At 42.0% G+C, this 19,908-nt stretch overlaps 1 protein-coding gene across 2 annotated transcripts; it reads left to right on the top strand.

Annotated features, from left to right (window-relative positions):
* Positions 1-376: 376 nt before the first annotated feature.
* C6H14orf180 (chromosome 6 C14orf180 homolog) lies at positions 377-19,436 on the top strand. 2 transcript variants are annotated; one of them, XM_066321679.1, is made up of 7 exons: positions 377-433; positions 2,159-2,337; positions 9,320-9,420; positions 10,251-10,358; positions 14,050-14,176; positions 15,911-15,937; positions 18,668-19,436. In XM_066321679.1, the coding sequence occupies exons 4-7, from the start codon at positions 10,341-10,343 to the stop codon at positions 18,865-18,867; spliced, it is 372 nt and encodes a 123-aa protein (XP_066177776.1). In that variant the 5' UTR covers positions 377-433; positions 2,159-2,337; positions 9,320-9,420; positions 10,251-10,340; the 3' UTR covers positions 18,868-19,436. The 2 variants fall into 2 exon arrangements, with proteins under 2 accessions (XP_066177776.1, XP_066177775.1); XM_066321678.1 differs by lacking the exons at positions 377-433; positions 2,159-2,337; positions 9,320-9,420; positions 10,251-10,358 and adding an exon at positions 11,548-11,726.
* The last annotated feature ends 472 nt before the right edge of the window (positions 19,437-19,908 follow it).

Below are 19,908 nucleotides of genomic sequence, written 5' to 3'. Positions count from 1 at the left end.
AAGCAGGCAGGTCAGCACTGTGGCCAGGGTCAGTGCTATTTCAAAGGCTGGAGATGCTCTAATTATAGTGTTGGAAAGGCTGGAAGCTGCCAGGTTCGATATGGGAATAATGTGACAAGGGAATTGCAGAGTAAAGACACTTGTTTTGTTCTTGGTCATTTAACTCAGGGACAAAGCCTTTGAGGAAGGAAAAGCAAATTTAAGTTTATAATTCAGTCCAAGCAACACTGAACATATATATATAATTAGACAGAGAAAAAAAATCAAGGCAGCCTTGTGTTTATTGCACTGGCTCCATCTCCTGTGCTTTTGGCTCTGTGTGTTTCCAGCTGAGCTCCAGCCAGCTGACTGGGTGGTTAAATATCCTTCAGCAGGATAAACAGCTGAGGAAGCCCTGCTGCTCATTCACACAGAGCCTTTGGTGGGTGCTCAGGCAAGTACATGGCTTTATATATATTGTAATACTCCTCTTTTGCTACCTGATCCACACTCTGCTCTGCCTCACTGCAAAGCTTTCATAGGGCTGTTCTTCAGTGTTACAGGATTTATAGCAGCATTTCCCACGGGTTTTGTGATCTGATTATACTTAGGGTGCTTTCCCAGGATAGTTGTGAGCTGCACAGCCTGCAGAAGCCTTTGCCTGAAGTGTCTTAGAGCAGTCACCTGCCCCTGGTAGCTGGGGAATTTTAGGAGGTGGGATGAGCAGTATGTTGACTCCAGCACTCAGCTCTGCTCTTGCATTTATGAGAGAGTGAGTCACTTTGCAACCTGGTGCCTCTGTTTCCCGTTCAGACAGATGGAAAAATCAGTACAGAGGCAGTTGTGTAAAATACTCTTGGACACTTTGACCAATATAGCAATCAGAAATGGGAAATAGATTCCTCAGTACTCACAACCCACCTCCTGGGACTGCTGCCCGCTGCTTGTCTGCCCCTGCTTTCTCTGTGCCTTGCTGTTCCAGGATCTCCCCGTTCCAGAGATGTTCCTGCCTCCATGACACACTTCCACCTCTCCTGTGCTTCTGCAACCTCTGCTCCAACTATCTCTTTTCACAAGCTCAATGGAGCATATTACCTCCATTTCTTTCTGCCCTTCTCCTGGGATTCCTCTTTTAATTACTTCAGCTTTGGCAGCTCCCCTTTCCTCTCCTGTGCCCACCACAGCAGCCTGCCTGCTCCCCCATGGGTAGCTCAGTCAGTGATTTCCCCCAGCTATTCCTGCTTAGGAGAGAGGTTGTTTGTTTCCCATTTTTTCTGTAGCTACGAGAATATTCACACCATGTACGATGGCGATGTTTTGTTGTTTTGTTTCGGTTTTTTTAATTTGAAAAGTAGGAAAATGCTGGAAGCCAGTATCTGGTGTAATGCCAAAGCACTGGAGAAGCATTAAGGACAAGTTTAGATCTGTTTACTCTGATACTATTCCTCAGGCAGAGATCAATCACTTAAAATCAGAGACACTGTAAACAATTTACAGCAAAAATCAAATACACCGATACCCTTTTATTTTTCCAAGATAGGGTTTAGTCAAATCCAAGCCAAATTCATTGCAGATGTAACTCCAGTAACAGCAGTTAACATTGGACAGAGAGGAACTCAGTTCATTTGCTTCACCTTACCTTATTTATAAAAACTGAAATACTGCTAATGCATGCAAAAGTGGAAGCGAGGGACAAGCTCATAGCAATCCCCTCTCCGTGGTCACCATGGCTATTTGTGCTTTGTTTCACTCTATTTACAAATTATTAAGCATATTGACCACAGCTCCATGTTTTGAAATCAAGAATGCAAAGAGTCCATTTTTATTACTTTATTAACTTTTTTTAACCTGATAATAAAACTACTCAGCTGGGTGGTGAAATCTCAATTAAATTTTGCCTCTTCAGGAGGCACAGAGTCAAATGCTCCAGCAGTTATCCAAGTTGGTTTCCCTGTAAAAGCTGTGCTCTGTTATCAGACTCTGTTATTCAGTACATAGATCCCTGCTCTCCAGCAAGCATCCTTTCAGGAGGTGCTTTGAATGCTTTCGGGCTCTCCCAGTGATTGCTTTGCTTTTCTTTCACAGCAATTACAGTCTCTTCATTTAATTTCAATGGAAACTTTAGTGTTTTAGACCTTGCCCATGTAGCTGAATGCTCATCTCTGGATCTTATTTCCAGTCCTCAGGAGGACCGGTTTTGATGACCTAGTCTGATTACAGCATCTTTGACAGCTTTAAAGGAATTTGCCCTGGGGAAGAATACAGCTGCTGCCCTGATGAGGGATTTTTCTGAGCAGGCCTCCCAAGCCAGACAAGTCAGTGTGAGATGCTGCCTACGTTTTTCATCGTGACCAACAGGTAGGTCTAAAAAAGGCTGTGTGTTCTTTGCTGCACAGGCCAGTGTGGAGAGAGCTTCTGTCATTAAACTGCTTAACCTGTTCCTGTCAAAACACTGCAGCTTCTTGGCTTCTTTTCCCTCGTCTTCTATATTCAGCCTCTCTGAAAACTACGGGCCAGATCTTTGTGCTGATGTGAAGTGGCATTGTTCCTCCAGTTTGTACAGACTGCAGGGTGGGAACAGGCTCTTTCTGCAGTGTCAGCAGTTCTTGTACAGCTCTGGTCTTAAACCAGAGGCTGACAAAATTGAGAACATTATTTATGAACAATAGTAACCCTTATTAGGAGCTGCAATAAAGTAACTCATCAGACTTTTTAGAACTGAATCAGTATAAAAGCAATATGGTAATAGGTTCCCCTAGAGACCCTTTTTCATGAATGCTGAAAATGAGATTAACAACATTTCAAATCCCAAACAACCCATTTTACCTCCAGAAAGGAGGTCTGATCTGCTTAACATGGTGTGGATCGAGAAAGCTCCATGTTCCCTTCCTAATGACATACCCAAACCCAACAATTAAACTCTATTTTGCTCAGATAAAGTACCTAGAATGAATGGATCATGATTCAAATGGGTATGTTTTGCAATGAAAGATTTTGACAAGTATCTACATTTACAAAGTTCTATATCTTCATCCTGGAGCAGCTAATTTACTTTTTGGAGAAAAAAGGGTAGTCGTTCTGGCCTTTTTTGCTTTCTTTCATATAGAAAGGCCAGAACTACCACTGCATGGGCTGGGGAAGTGCCAAGATTTAGAAGAATTCATTCCCAAGACATCTTGAGCCTTGGTTTTGGTTTTGCAAAAGAGATAACTAGACTGCTTGGAGTTCTGAGAGGTGTTTGGTACATGGAGCACTAACTTCTCCTCCCCAGTTCCAGCCTGTTTCCACCACATGCTGCCCCAAAATCAGCCTCTGAATTGATAAGTAAATGTGACAGCGACCAGTACCACCTGCTCCGAAGTCTCCAAAATCTCTTTTTCCTCCTCTGTATTTTTTTATGTTTCATGTTCCCAGGGAAAAAATAAGAAAATAAATAAAAAAGAAGGAAGAAAAAAAAAAAAAAAAGGAAGAAGTGTCATTTTGCTGCCTTGCAGTTATTTGATTTGTATTTTGTAAAGGCAAAGGGCTGAAGGCGTCCTTTTTGAAATGACAATGGAGAGCACAGAAGAGAGCAATCCCACCAGCTTTGATTTACCTGGCACCTCTTAGTCTAAATCTCTGACAATGGTGCTGGCTCACACTGGATCCTCCTGAGAGACATGACAGAGTGGTGGCTTCTGGAGCATCTCTTGCTAATAACCTTTTGATTGTGGCTGTCAAATATACCAGTGAAGAAGTTGACACTATTTCCCAGTTCTGGAATTATCCACACAGCAAGTACCAAACCTTGCCAAAAAGCAGGAAAAGGTGTTTCAGATCTACAGAGGTGTCACAAAGACAGGAGAGAACTTCTGGGATGGAGGAGTCTGGTGTCACTTGTCCATCATCTTCACTTTAGAGCTGGAAAACACCCTTTTGGCCCAGAATGCTCCAGAAAGAATCTAATATTTTCAATACATAGGGAGAAATGCTAATTACAGGTAGGAAGTACAGAAACACTCCAGTCTCAAAACTTCTCCCAGAAACATTTGCCAGAGTGGGTATAATGCATGAAAGAGAGAATTCAAGACACTGCACTAGGCCTGTGTACCCAAAAGTTTTCTCTTTGTCAGGGACCAGCCGTGTAGTCAGAATCACATAATAGACCAAGTGCTCAGCTTCCACACTTCTCCCTTCAGACACTATTATTTCAGCATCTCCACAGCTGTCCCATGAAGCTTCATTCCCTGCCTTTGCATTTCTCTGGCTTTAAAAGAAAAGGCAAAGTAATTTCTATTGTTTCATTGAGGAGACTAATTGAAAGGCTCATACATTTGAGATGATGAAAAATATACCGATAAAAACACTCCACATCAGAAAAAAATGCATTTGCTGAGGCAGAGATGATTCTGACCAGCATATTAATTTAAGCTGAGAGATTTCCTTGTCCTGAACCAAATTTCTGACAAGAATGAAGGAGAGAGTGGGGGAGAAAGCTGAGCTGTCAGAAGGCAGCTAATGAGAAGCTGCATCTTAGGGGCATTACACTTAAAGGTTCTGATTCAAACCTGCCAGGGGTCAAAGGTGGACCCTGTTTCCCCACTCTACTCTCAAAGCACATCCTGCTCTCAGCTATCCCATCGTAAGACACAAATTGTTTTGGTGCAAGCAGGATCCTACAACTCTCTTGAAGGAATGCCAAAGGATGCTCCGCTTGGGGATGAAAGCACAACTTACATATTCAGCTTGCCTGTGCAAAACATAACTGGCTTTCAACCTGACTTATCTGTATAGCTTGATGCCAACAAGAGTACTTTGATGTTCTGCCTGAATTTGCCCTTGCTTATTTTCTTTGCCTCAGCTTAAACTGGGTTGAAATTGAATGTAAGCTCCAGAAGCACTCAGCCAGTTTTGTAAATTGTACCAATTACTTTTTGTTAAACCTGTTTGTTTTTCTCTGAAATCACCAGTCTCTGGGGCTTGGAGAGGTGGAGGAAAGAGACTTTCATACTAATTAGAAAAACAAATATCATCATTAATAGACTTAACATTAATACAAAGCAGCTGCTGATGACAGAGGGATTTGCCAGTTTCTTTTTTATAATCTTTATCATCCAATATCATCATCCAAATGCTTTCCAATTCATGCTTTTTGTACTCATTTGGGCTTTTGTTGCACTTCAATCTGCTTTTTCTCCATTTTTCTGTTCTTCTTTCATGCCATTAATCTAATCTAATCCTCTTCCAAGGTGACACCACAAATGGAGCCCAAGTGCATTTACATCACTGCCCTCAAATCATGTTATGTAGTTTCCTGTGTCTTGGTGCTTTGTGATTCCCTTGACTCCTTCCCTTCCCACTGCTGTCAGCCCTGCTTGCTGCCCCTCTCAGGGCCAGTTTGGCATTAATCGCTGCCAGGTTTCTAAAATCCTTTTTAGGGGAGAGACAGTGACTCACAGAAGTCATTTGGAGTCTTTTGATACCTGGGATTGAAACAAGACCACTAATCCCCTTTTGAGGCTCTATCCTGCAGTCATCCTAGCTGGATTTCTCCTCAGGTCAAAGCTCACTTAGGAAAGTGGGCAGGAAGTGCCAGTGAACACAACATCAAGCACAGAGTGATTACTGCTAAAATATAACTCCTGAAGATAATTCCACTTTCCCTATTTCTAAGGGGGCTTTCTTTGCATGCCTTTTCTCTTTTATGCCAGCTCAGATGTCCTCTTGCTTGCAGTGGGTTGTTCCTAATTCATCTCATGGCTGATGGCAGCCCTGTCATCAACAGCAGACCAAATGTTTTGGGCAGAAGTAACAGTTCCACTAGTTTTTGTTCCTAAAATACAGTGAGTGTGTAACAAAAGCTGACTCAGAATGAACTCACTCACTCCAGCCCTGTCCATCTCCCGCATCGACAGGACTGACTGATTTGGAATCAGTGAGCCAACAGCAGATATTAGCATTTGGTTCCTTGGTAACTCTTATTCAATCAATGCATGTTTTACATTTTAGGTCCCAGTGACAGGATGATCAGAACAAATTAGAAAATCTCAGGTGGAGTAAACCTAATGGCTATGGGACAATTCTAGAATAAAAATGCATGTTGAATCACAAATAATAGCTTGGCTGCAATCTCAGAATTCTAGTTACGAAATGGATGTGAGATCATTCTGTAATTATTTAGAAAGTTCATTTCAGCAGACAGAAATTCTCTCTGTGTTTACTATATATCATCACAAGTCCTCTGTGGTTATTTGTAACCTCTACCCGGAAAGAAACATGAATTAGAGAGGCAATTTTAAGAAATGGAGACAGATCCATGCCTTTTATAAGTCAATGGACTCATGCCAGGGATAAATTGAGACCAAATTTCTCAACAGAGTTAAATCACTTCCAGTCAGTCCAAACAGAGCAGAGATTGCTCTGCAGCAGGGATGTTCTCATCATAATGCAAAACTCTACAACACTTCTGCTCAGTGCCTCCATCCTTGCCTTAGAAAAGAGCCCAGTTCAAAACCAGGAAAAAGCTGTGTACAAGGTAGATTTTAAACTGGTGCCACAGCTCCAGAAACATGATCATCACTTTGAAGGACCCCCTACATGGTCTCCCTGTACCCAGAGATTGTGAGGCTGCACCTTGAATCCTGTTTTCAGTTTTGGCCCCACACTACAAGAAAGACATTGAGGTGCTGGAACAAGTCCAGAGAAAGGCAGTGGAGCTGAGGAAGGGTCTGGAGCACAGGACTTATGAGAAGAAGCTGAGGAAGCAACTCCAGTTTTGACTGCAGAAAATTAGGCTCAAGGGGAACTGTATCACTCCCTACAACTACCTGAGAAAAGGTTGCAGATGGGGGCGTGTTCTCTTCTCCCTATTAACAAGAAATAGAGCAAGAGAAAATTGCCTCAGATTGCATCAGGGGAGGTTTATATTATATATAAGGAAAAATTCCTTCATGAGGTTGTCAAGCACTGGAACAGGCTGCCCAGGGAAGCTGTTGGGTCACTGTCCCTGGAGGTATTTAAAAGACATTTAGATGTGGCAGCTGGGGACATGGCTTAGTGGTGGCCTTGGCAGTGCTGGGATAACAGCTGGACTCACTGACCTTAAAGGTCTTTTCCAACCAAAACAATTCTGAGATTCTACATCTGCAAATAGGGCCACTGCCTTCATAAGTGAGTTCTGTTGTGGTGGATCCGATGGCCACGTGCTGTAACACCACCCCAATCCAAGTTTTACAAAGAATTGGCTGCTCACAGGTCCTGGATGAATGGCCCAGGTCTGCCTACCTGCATCAAAGGGGTGCTCACAGATCTGTGTGATCAGTGAAAACTTCCAGCACAGGGTAGTAATAACTAAAGGGCAAAGAGGTCTCAGTGGGAGGGGAATCCTCTGGGTCCTTTATGGAGCACAGGACTGTTGATGCTGCACTTTGCACTGATTGCAACTTTCTTGGAGAAAAATGCACCTGGATTCACAGCTCTCTGGGCATCACAGGAATTAACAGACATACAGGAAGGAGAACTGATTGTTTTCATTCTGGCTGGCTACACACACCAAGTGTTACCAGATCATCTTCCCATGCAGTGCTCTGTTTCCATTATGCTTTGTAGTTGGTTCTTTTTTTCACCAACTCCACAAAAACGCCCCATTTTGGATTGACTGCCAGACAACAGATCAATCATGATCCTTCTGGATGTGGAATGGAAACATGCAGTCCAAAGGGCTGATTTTCATCTTGAGGCTGGGATTTACTCAGTGCTTTCTTTACTGGAAGGCTGAAGAGAAGAAATGGTGCTCTGTGACATCTCATGGGTGACCCATATCTTCCAGCAGTAAATCTGTTTCTCCAGAGGCAGAAAAAGGAAGGAGGCAACAGCTAATTATACTCCGGGGCAATTTGCTGTTTTATTTCCTGATGTGCACCCTGACTAGTGGAAAATCACTCTTGGCAAACACAAAACTTACCCTGCTTCCAAAAGGTGCATCTCTAAATTATTGATCTAGAGTACACAGAACCGTGAAAGGTGGAATACTGAACAAAGGCTCAACTGACACTCTGGAAGTTGAGGAAGATATGGAAGACACCCCTCTAATTTATTTATTCCTTTTCTGTTCTGTTATCCTGATATGCTGCTTCCAGTTACCACTGCACCCTGCACTGTATGGTATTACGTGATTTTGTTTTCAGATTGTTGGAGATAAAGTTACTTCATTATTAATATATATGCACTGTGCATATCCATAAATATTGAATATATACGTGTGTGTGTGTGTAAACCTACTGGAAGTGTTAATAGTTAAGATAAACGAAGTCCATTATTGCAATGAGTGACTATTTCTATGACCCTATTTGCAATAAAAGCAGATTCAATGATATGAGAAAATTGCTAGGTTTCAGAATAATTGAACCAGGCCAGACGAATCCCCACAAAGGCATCATTTACAAAGTACTTTGCTTGTCTAAAATATTTATTTCCACAGAAGGAAATAGAAAAAGAGTTCATATGGTTACACGGCTATCCTCTGAGTGTAAAATTGTTTTATCATGTTGTGTTTATTTCCTAGACATCTTCCACTGGGGCATTGCAAAAAAAAATACTGGCTGTGCAGTTAATTCCTTTGTGTGGACTGTTCATATTTATTCTCTGGGAAGTCAATCATGTTTTGTTTAGGCATGTTTTGTTTTTCTGCTGAGCAAACACTTAAGCAACGCTTTTCTTGTAAAAAGTTATTTGCATATACATTGTGCACCATTCAATGTCAGTGCTACACAGAGAGTTAAAATGTTTTTGCTTTCCCTCCTGTGTACTATGGGAAGAAGTGGGTCTCTTAATGAAAAAATGTTGGTGTTGCTCTTTAAAACGGCAGTATATTGTTTGTGTTTAAGGGCTACATCAGTAGTTACAAATAATTTTAGTTTGTCTTGTATTGAAAGCCTGGATAGATTTTTACTATTAAATGTTCACAGCAAAATGATTCAAAGCAATCTACAGACAAAGAATTACTCCCAGCAATTATCCACTGAATAAATCTGAATAATGAATGCATTCACAAAAGTCACTATCTATTTGTGAACAATTAGCTGAAAGAAATAGAGGTGACACTCATTTCATTTATGAATTATTTGTCTAGCTTTATTTCTGACGTACATTGCATAAAATGAGATCAAAGTTTAGATGAAAAATTACCTTAAAAAAGAGCAACATTTAAGGAAATTCTTACAGCTTCTAATGCAGAAATCATTCTACTATAGTAACTATTATTTATTACCAGTGATTTCAGAGGCTAGAAAAATTATTTTCCTGGATTTTTTTATTTTAAGTGTTGGGCTGTGTTTTATTTCTAAAATACATCCAATTTTAGGTTGTTAAAATACAGTTCAAAGCACTTAGTACGAATGGAACTGTCCCTGTCATGAGATTTGAACTCCTGACATCTTTATCCACTGAAACTTAAGTGCCCAGGTAACTACTAATTATTCAAGCATTTACAACCATTACTATCAATATAATTAGCACATCTTGAGATAAAAGTGAGAATGCCACTATGAAATTATCATTCCTGTCATTTAGATAGCAATCTTTCATGAAAACTATTATAAGCTGTCCAATTATTTTTCAATCAAATGAATAAAAAATTGTTTACATTTAAGGGCAATTTGAACTGAAAAGAGAAGGTTTCTGGCATCAAAAAATTACAAATGTTGTCTCCATATGTCCATTTCTTGAATACAAGAAATCCCATCAACTTCTGCATTGGTGATTTTTTGGTTTGTTTGTTTGGGTTTTTGAAGAAATTACCAAAATATCTTTGACCAAATACTTTGAAAACTGTGAAACCTTCCTTTGAACAAAGACAGGTTCAGTGAAAAAGACATGAACAAGGTTTTTCATTCAGGTCTAAAAGCTGACAAGTGCATTGCCCTGCTCTGCAGGAATAAGAGGCTGCACAGGACCTTCTTATGTGCCTTGCTGGGTGACACTAATAAAATAAATGAGACAATTCCCATGAACAAAGTCAAAGCTAGATGAGGACTAGAGTTTGACTTCCCTAATCTTACCTTCATCAGTTTTGCTGGCCAAAACAGGGAGATATATTCCTTCTTTCACGAATTAATAGTAAGTGATTATCACAGCAGGAAGAAGGAGGAGCCAGAGAATCCAGGGACCATGATTTGACAGGTTTTGTCACCTTTCTGTCTAGGATCTATTATGAACAAAATTTTCAAGACTGTCTTTTCCCCACTGAAGGCCATCCTAGATATCCTGAAATAACTTCTGTGGAATACTTGCAGGACACAGCAGAGAGGGGATTTGGGGAGCATTTCACAAGGCTTGCAGCTGTGAGCTGGTTTCAGCATGAGGAAAAACCCTCCATCACCCCAATGCACAGGAAAGAGAAGGTAAGGTAACCCTCTCCAGCGGGCTTTAGATATGGTGTGTTCAGTGGAGAACCCTAGACCAGCGAAATCTGTTTCTGTCCACGTGGATACTGATGTCACTAAGGGCAGCCTTGAGGACAGTAGACCCATGCAGAGCCTGAGATGCAGGAGGGCAGCAAATCCTGGAGGGTCTGCTGACCCCATATCAGCCACAGAAGCCTCCTCTGCTGCTCTGGCCCAGTTTTCTCTGGGGGAAGATCCCAACCCTCTCCATCTACTCACCCATTCCCCATGCTCCTGAAAGGAAGGGAATAAGCAGTGAAGCCACAGAGCAGCTGTCCCCTCTGGTTCCCAGTGTCTGTATGAGCATATTGCAACCCTCCCAGCACTGCAGAACAAGGGCCAGTCTGAACATGACATAGAAATATCCATCCAGCCACCTGCTAAAAAGCCAAACCATGTACACTACACATGGCACTGCAAATAAATAGCTCTAGGAAACAAACAAAACAAAAAAGAAAGAACAAGCTTGTGCTTGCAGAGACAGTAAAACACAATATTTCGGCAATCATGGCAAGTATTTCTACCTAAAAATTGTATGTTTGATGATGCCCAGCCTTCAGCATTTGACAAGGGGCTGTTAAACCCTCTTGAACAGTAAATCACCTCTCTTTCTATCAATAATCTTATTATAATATGAGTAGAAATGTCAAATGTTTAAATCCCACTTTATTACTATAATAATGGATTTAATTTGTAAAACATATAAAGTGAGTCCAGAACTGTTCTGGAGGGAGATATCTGTCATCCCACTATATTTATACAATTTCCTGATGGCTTTATCCTCATATTTTGAATGGAAGAAGGATTAAAAGCAATCCCACTTGCAAGGTTTTTCTAATTGGGAATGGATTCTGGAAAGGAAACCAATGTGATCACAGAAATGCAGGAATTGTTGTTGAAAAAGAAACACCCTCGACTTCACACTCACACGAAACAAATACATAGGTGTTTGTCTGTGACTTGCCCCATTCAGGCCCTCTCCTGCTGCCAGAAAAGCCCTGCTTCCAGCTGCACAATCAGAATTATCACTGTGTGCTATTTTTGGCTCCTGAGTACATCTCAGTCAGCTCCATCCTTCCCACGCCAGCCCTGGTACAAAGGGCACAAATTCCTCTTTCTCCTCCCTTGTCCTCCCGTCGGCGCCGCTGCCGGCTGCGTCCCCACTGCACTGGGGTCTCCAGACACTTTTCCCTGCTCCTCCTCATTTTCCTGGGCAAGAGGCTTTCCATCCAAAGCTTCATGTGAGAGCCTTCATGTTGGCATCCAGAGTACATGTCCCAAATATGTCCAGCCTCACTCTCTGATCCTGGTGCCAAAGAGCTGCAGGTAAGTGATCTTCTGATGGGTGATGGAGTTCCCTCTGTCCCGTGCCTGGAGCTTGTTACAAATGAGTTGTTTTTAGGGCTGCACAATTTCCCAGCTATCACTTTGGTAGGTTTCCAGCTCTTGTCGCAGTATGTTAACACCAGATTTCTGTCATAGGGGACAGTGTTTTGTTTGTTCTGACACTTTGGTGTAGCTTTGATTTCCACAAGTTATTAAAAAGTCTAGTAAATATCATAAAATCACTTAATTTTAAGGTCTTCCTTGACTGGTGCTATCCAATCAGCTAGTTGTTTGATGTTTTTCTCTTCTGATGTGATGTCGTTGCTAAGTGTTTGGAAAAGCTCATACGGACAACAGCTGCACTTGGAGTTATAAATCTCTTCAAATGCAAGGTTCAGTTTCCTTGGTTGTGCCACAGGAGAAGCCCTCACAGCTAATGCCATAACCACCCCTAGCCTGATCTGGGCTGTGTCTCCCTAAACCTGTTTCATTTTACACGGAATAATCAAGTATTCATTATGTGAGTAAGTGTGTGTGTGTGGCTGTCACAGAGTGATTGGGGTACTCACCTGGTAGATGAGAGACCCTGTTCCCAGTGACCGCTCCAATGAATATTTAAGTGTTACCTATTAAGTATTCATTGGAGCAAGAGTAGGAGCAGGCTTCTGCCATCCCCAAGGGAGCACCCAAACACCAGGCTGTAAAGTCATTCTTCCTTTCTTTCTTTAGCTCAATGAATATTTAATTATTCAAGGCCAAACAAGACAGCTTCAGTGGCAGAGACTGAGATTCCCTGCTCCCGTTTGTGCACCATAAATCTGATTATGAGCGTGTTTATATAAGATGTGACTTTGTATTTCTTTGGACTTGGAAACAAGTGAAATGTGTATTTCCCATAACCTGAATGAGGCTTCCAGCTTCTTAGCTGCTGAATGAAAAACACAGAGCTCCAGCTCATGTCCACAGTCATGAGACAGAGGTGATACGACCCCAGAACAGAGAAAGCATCCTTATCAGTGATGAGATTGGTTTTATGAATCAGGAGAAGGAATCAAATCTGAAGTCATTCCTCATCCCATGGTAGTTCCTGCTGACTATGTAATGTGCCTTTTGAGGTTATCCAAAAAGTGAGGTGTAAGAAAACCTATTCATCTCCTTTACTCTGGGGTCTGACACCCCCAGATTGTAGTCAATGGGACCTAATCCTGCTTCTGCAGTCCAAAGAGTGAGTGTGTGAAATGATGAGTGTGGGGAAAGCATGCAATGAGAAAAGTCAAGGAAAAGGTTTTTGGGCCTAAAAAAGGACAAAAATAGATAATTGAGGAGCACATCATAGCAAGGAGAAAAACTGAAGTAAGGAGCAGCCAATCACTGAGTGAGGGAACAACAAACAAGGGAGGAAAAGGGAGCAGGAATAGTGACCAGAAGAAAAAAATACCTTTATCTAGAAGAGGAACAGAAGGGAGAGATGGAAAGGGCTAGAGATGATAGTTTCAGTCTTAAAAATAAAATATTAAGAATATCTACCCCTCACTTTGATCTTTGAAAAGTAGAAAAATTACCATCTGCTCTCTGCCATCAAAGGAGAGTGGGTGTCTGAACCAAGGTTCTTTGGATTCACTTTGAGCAGCTTGCTGTGGGAATATTCCCATGCAGAACAGAGACTTATTACTTACTATTTATTGTTATTGACTTATCACTTATTGTTATTGCAACTCTGTTTCTTGTAATTTCAAAGAACCCACAGCATTATGATTCTGTTGTCAAAGACTAAATGTGGTTTCCAAGCAAAAACCAGAGCACAATTATTATATCAAAGCGCAAATAAACTACTTTCTCTGTCCACCAGGAGTGTCCAAAAGCAAGTCAGCAGCACAGTCCCAATTGTGGAAATGGTAATGCTGCGTTCTGAACAGAACTGCTTAGCTCAGAACATTTAAAGGTGCTCCAAATGATATGGTTCATATATTTCATATCACATTTATGTACATCTAAGACCAGCCCAAGGCTGTTTAGCAGCCTCCTTCAGCAAATATTTGTTACAATTAAGAGAAATCCTTTTTGAACATTTTGCTGTAGATCACTTTAACTATCCCTTTCCCTGAAAATACAGCTTTAGAGTACTGCAGGTCTGTGGCAATGTAGGAATATCTCTTTGTCCTGCTGTAAATATTACAGTGGTCTGACAATGCCCAAGCGGATGTGTTGTATATCATGTCCTTTGAGGGGCACCGTAACATATCCACCAAAGGTCAAAACTTCACCCAGTTACATTAACCCTGTTTGAATGGCCACGTGTTTTATGTTTTGATGAACTCTTTAGACAGATGACAGTAGCTATCCTCCTTCCATACTGAGGAAAAGGCCTCCTGTGGACCAAGCTGTGGGGGAAAAGCGGAGAGCAGAGAGAAGGGTTCGATTTCGTGAGCCAGAAGAAGTCATTGAACATGGTATGCTCAAGTTATCAGGAATTTTGGCATGACCTTTCTAGCTTTTAACACCCACTCTGTCCACATCAGCTTCCCCTCTGATAATCTGGGATTTCCAGCTCAGCATGGAGTAGAGGATGGATGATTTTTGCCCTGTGTTCTGCAGAACTGCATGTGGTCCATCTGCCTGCCTGCCCTGGGAGGAGTCAGGCTCCTGCCTCATCCCCAGCTGCTGTCACAGTGACCTCCTGAGTCAGCCCCCACAGGGATCATTGTGGACCATGGGCCTGGCGGGGCCCCAGGGCTTCACCAGAACAATGTTTCCACTCAGACCAAATTTAAGCCTAATTATGTCACTGTGGGTAACTAGGATGCCACAGAACACAATAGCAGAGGTCTGAGCCTAGCAGCCAGGATGTAACAACTTCTGCCAATAAAGGCACCCAAGGACTGACACAGCTATCAAAACCCCTGGTCTTTTGATTCATGAGCCAAAATATTGCAGGTGGGTCAGCTGGGATTGACCTTCAGCAGAGGTCTGGCACAACGATCCAGTTTGCACTTCTGCATGTGCTCTATGCCATACCAAATAATAACTGGTGTTACTTTCTGGCTTTCCCAAACTCATCCAACCAAGAAAACTGTGTTTATTGGTAGAGAACTAGACTTATATGGGTTTGATATGTCAGTTGGTCAAAACACAGGTGGCAGAATGTTAAAATTTCTATGTCAGCCCCCTGTTTGGACTGGCACAGCTTCTGAAAATTAAGGCTTGGCATCTGCTGATGTGTCTATAAACAGAACTCTTATTTGTTTGGCAATACATTGTTTGGGATGCCTCCCGATGCATGAAGGGGACGCTGTTTCTTGATAAGCTTGTTGACATGGCCTGGGCTTTCCCACTAAAACTGAACTCCTGGAAAGACTCGGAGAGTCAGCCTTAAATTCCTCAATGTTCACCTGACTGCTCAAGAGCAGGATTCTGATGGGAACTAATAACTCCCTCAGCTCTCTGCCAGAGTCCATGCCCCACATCAGCACTGGGAATCCTGCAGCCAGTCCAGCCCAGGGGACCAGGCTGGTCTCCCACTGGCTCTGACTTCAGCAAAGCCATGCTGGAACTCATGGGGAGCTGTAAGCATGGAGAAGACTCTGACTCTTTCATGGAGACATGAGAAACCTTCCAACCCATAATTAGTGTTCTGTGTTGCAAACAGTCTGTGATTTGGATTATTTGCTGTTTGTCCACACATAACTCACATTAAGGCTGGTAAAACGAAGGTTTCTGGCACCACTGAAATATTTCCATTCTATGGACTTTTCATCCTGGATTGTGTCTGGGCCCTGGCAGCTTGGCAGACATATTTCCAGGATATTGTTGATGAAAGTTAGTCTGCGAGTGCTTTCTTAACTTTCATTCTTCCAGCCTGCTGGTCTAAATCCTTTCCTTTCTAGGAATTATGTGGAATAGGGAGGAGTTTTAGCAGAGCTGTTTCCTGACCTCCCTGTAACAGCAGCAATCCTGTGTCTGAACTCTTGAACACAGTAACTTTTCCTCATTTTCCTGAAGTGCATCTGCATGTTTGCATGAATTGGGTAGGTCTTCATCCAGAGCCAGAAGCGGTGTAAGAGGTTGCCCAGCATCTCAAGGTGACAGGCAATTTCAGAGACACTGCTTAGTTCTGGCTTTTCTTGTTCACCCACTGCCAACAGACCTTTCCAGGCGAGTAAGAGCATTTTCATTCTCTTTTCTAGTCATTTCCTGCTGTGACTACGTAGTGGGTAAGTTGAATTTTTCACAATATAACTGTGAGCCCTCCATAGCATTAACCCGAGTTTGCTTTTGCAGCTGGTGGGATGCCCAGTGCAAATATCCCTCCACATACACAGCAGTTTGCGTTGTCAGTGCTTGCTGCTTTTTCTTCTCAGCATAAGCAGCACAAGGTGCTGATGAGGTCTGGTGCAATTTTAAACAAGACATCTAGTAAGACAGATAGTGGAAACAAAAATTAAATCCCTGAAGCTATTTTTAATTTAAATATAACTAATATATTTTGTGGCATTAGAATAGGTATGGGTTTCTCACTAAGATACACAAGGAAAGCACCCCAAGCTAAACAATAGTTCTCCCTGCTGAGTTTCATATGAGGGGAAGAGACAATTCATTTATATGCTGACAGCAGGGTAGAAATAATAAAAACAATGGGTTTTTTCTGGGTTTTGTTTGAGGCCTGGCAGCCTCACAGACCCCCAAGCAAATGAGTGTATCTGGATATTCTGATGATGGTGAACATTTCTAGAGGCCCTGAGCAACATCCAGCCCCTGCTGTAGGCAGTGCAGCGAAGGGGAGAGGGGTACCTATATACATGTATATGTACACACACAGACCTATAGTTTTGGGAGGCTAAAAAGCCTCTCAGGCAGATGTCCCCAAATCCCTCAACTACTACTGTTGTCCAGAAAGAGGGGCTGAAGCATCATCCAGCATCATTTGTTATTGGGCTAGGAACAGGGTCCTACAGCCAGAAAAGGACCTGGTAGAAAAGCCAAGATCAGATATTCTTCAGAGCCCAGTGGATATGTGTATCCAAGGCAGGAACCGAAACAAAATCTCCTGTATCCAGGTCCAGTGCTTTTCTCAGATGAGTTGCCATGAGACTGGGCACAGGTCCATGCTCTTCCAACAAGCAATTTAATGCTTAAAAATTTTAATCATTAAATTTCTAATTGTAATCTAGAAAAGCAAATTTGATTTTCAGCACCTAACGGCAGCGATGGGCTGAAACTCTTGTGAGTATAGCTCATCACAATTTTGCAGGTGGAATTATTCTTCTGTATAATTTTTTTCTGCTCATGGATAGAACATATTACTGAGAGGATATAAGGAAAGCCCAATTTTACATTTGAGATCATCCAGAAATTTCACATGGAAAGTAACTTTTAAAAAGTTGCAATGGGTTACAAGCACTTCATATGAAAGGGTTGATGTGAAAAGCTGTTCAGTTTCCACAGGAAGGTTTCACTGCTCCCATGTGTGCTCATCAGCCAAGCCCCACATTGGGAAAGGCAGGTGGGCACCCAGTCAAGAGCTGTAGCCTGTGGTGTGAGAAATCTCACAGGAGAAACACCAACTCCCAATTCCTAAATCTCTGCAAAAGCAGAAAGGGGTGAACAATTCCTGGCTAAACACCTTCACATCAACCCTTCATAGAATAATGCCAAACAAACAAATTTATAAAATCTGAAGTCTGCACATGGATAATTTGCAAACAGAAAGAAGGGATAAATTCAAATGAATAAATTACTTGCTGCAAATAATTCACTCAGATCTATTATGGGACATTGATTTGGTTTCTGGTTAGCTATAAAATGACTGCCTATTAACATTTTACCTTTTCCCCATACACTTTTTGATACATTATTATGTGTTTCTGGCTTGGTTTTATGACTTTTACCTTCCTCTCTGTACATCTGTATGACAGTTTAATTGACTGGTGTGTATTCCAGGGCCTGGAGTGGAAGCTAATTTAAATACGTTACAGCTAATGTTGGCCCTTTACCCGTAATAATACACTCCACATTTTTATCTCCTTATTGATTATGTGCATATGGCAGGAAAATAGCTGCACACTATGGGTTTTATTCAGGCATGAATTTGGCTTTCTACTGCATGTTTAATACTCTAAGTGCTTTATGAAATAGTACAATGGCCATGCAGTCAGACAGAGCAGCCAGATCTGAATCAAACTGGATCCCCAAGGCCCAGGGATGGATACAGGCAGGCAAGGACTGGGACACAGCTGTCAGCAAGCTGAATGCAGCCTCTGATTTCCACACGTGCGCTGTGCCCAACCTGTGGCACTTAAAACGTATTCGAAAAATATTTTGAAGGCAAGAAAAATCTTTACAGTATCCTCCTGCTGAAGAGCAAGTGCAGAGGGTGCTCTGGTGTAATTAGCACACACAGCACTCTGAGAGTGGTTCAAACCACCAGAGATTTCTGAACACGCCTCTTGGTTAATGGAGCCGTGTTTGGGTTCTTTCCATAATTAGCAAGAGTCCCAAACAAGCTGACTTACCAGGGAAAAGGACAGAAATCTATAGCTTCTCTCTTTTATGGAGCATTTGTGAACATTAAATAATTAGACCAAGTAGCTTCATATTCTCCTAGTAGTCAACTTAACACTTAGGGTACAGGTATAAAAAATAATTGCTGGAGGGGAAGTTGAGATCATGCATTAGCTATGCTAATCCTGTTCTTATTATATATAATTAAACTCTTTAAATGCTCCATTAGATGATATCTTTTATACTCACCAGCCTCCATCAGGAGGTGTGACTCACTATCACTTAACTGATGCCTACCAAGTGCTCACCACCAGAGCCCTCTGTACCCTGCTCTTGCCAGAAAACTGGGACAAAGGCATCAGCAGGGGATCAAATTTAGGAAGTGTTTAAGATGGCACTAAAATAATGCTGCTTTCTTTTTTCTCCTCATCACCGTTCATCAGATGACAGGACATCATCTGGATTGCCTGTGCTCCTGTGGCTCTCATTTTGTGCAGTGCTGATCCTTGCTGTGAGTCTCTACTACACCAGCATGAAGCAAGATGTCAAAGTCCTGGAGGAATTTCAATCCCGACTTGTCATCTTCTTCCTTCATCTAAGACACGTTGCTCAGAGGTGCTGGACTTGGTTTATGAGGCAGTAGCAGTGTCCTGCAGCCTGACACTGCTAAGAAACATCAATGCAAAGCTCCCAGTACACTGCAGCCACATGCAAGGAACACATGAGCATCCACCCCAAAGAGCAAGAAAATCACCCCTGCTGTGCACCATCCAGCAAACACTTGTTCTCCTTTTTTCCTTCCTTGTTGGTTTTTTTTTTTGTTAGTTTCTCTTTTTTTTTTCCACATCAATGAACATTCATACTAATGCCTTGAGGTCCCACCAAACCCATGCTCCATCACTCTGAACAGCAAACAAGTATCTGGATTTTGTTCCCCAGAGTTTTTAAGCTGCTGATATGAGGAGCAAAAGCAGAGAGAGAAATACATTGATCTGTGCAGGCAGCAGAAAGCTCTGAAGAAAAGTCTTGTGTGTCTCAGGTCAAGGCTTTAGAAACCAAACCATCTTCCTCCTCAAGTCTCCTAAGAATTATTTTGCAAAAGTTAAAATAAAGCTGAGTTATTGCACAGACACTTCTCTGGTGGCCAAAGGCTTGGCAAGCTGCTATATTTATACACCTGAAATGATTATTAGTAAAATCCCAGCAAATGGCTTTCTTGTTTCCTTTCATGTTTTGTTTTTTTTTTCCCCTCCATGGGCAAAAGCTGGTTCTAAACACTTCACTTGACTCCCAGGTGTGAAAAAGAACACAGAAACTCATTTAAACAGAAAACAGTTTATTTGCCTAACATAATAAATAGCAGCATTGCAACCCAGGTTAATCATCAAATCAGTAGTTTAATCCTCTGGGTTTGACTCAGTCCATAAACCCCACAGGCGGACATGCAAGATTTGTGAAAGTGCTTGTATCCAGACAGAGGTTATGCCTGGGTATTGAAGGCCTTATACCGTGGAAATATGGACTGCTTATGGAGGTGTTGGATGCACAGTTCCTTTATCACTCCATTATCCCACCATACTATGCATTTGTCTGAAAGGAATCCTTTCAATGGAGGTCATGTGGAAAGGTGCTCTGGGTATCTGAGAGGAGAACAATTGACTGCAAGTTCATGGGCTTCAAAAAA

Source organism: Sylvia atricapilla, chromosome 6 (genome assembly GCF_009819655.1).
Source record: "Sylvia atricapilla isolate bSylAtr1 chromosome 6, bSylAtr1.pri, whole genome shotgun sequence".
NCBI lineage: Eukaryota > Metazoa > Chordata > Aves > Passeriformes > Sylviidae > Sylvia > Sylvia atricapilla.
This window is presented reverse-complemented; position numbering and strand designations above follow the sequence as displayed.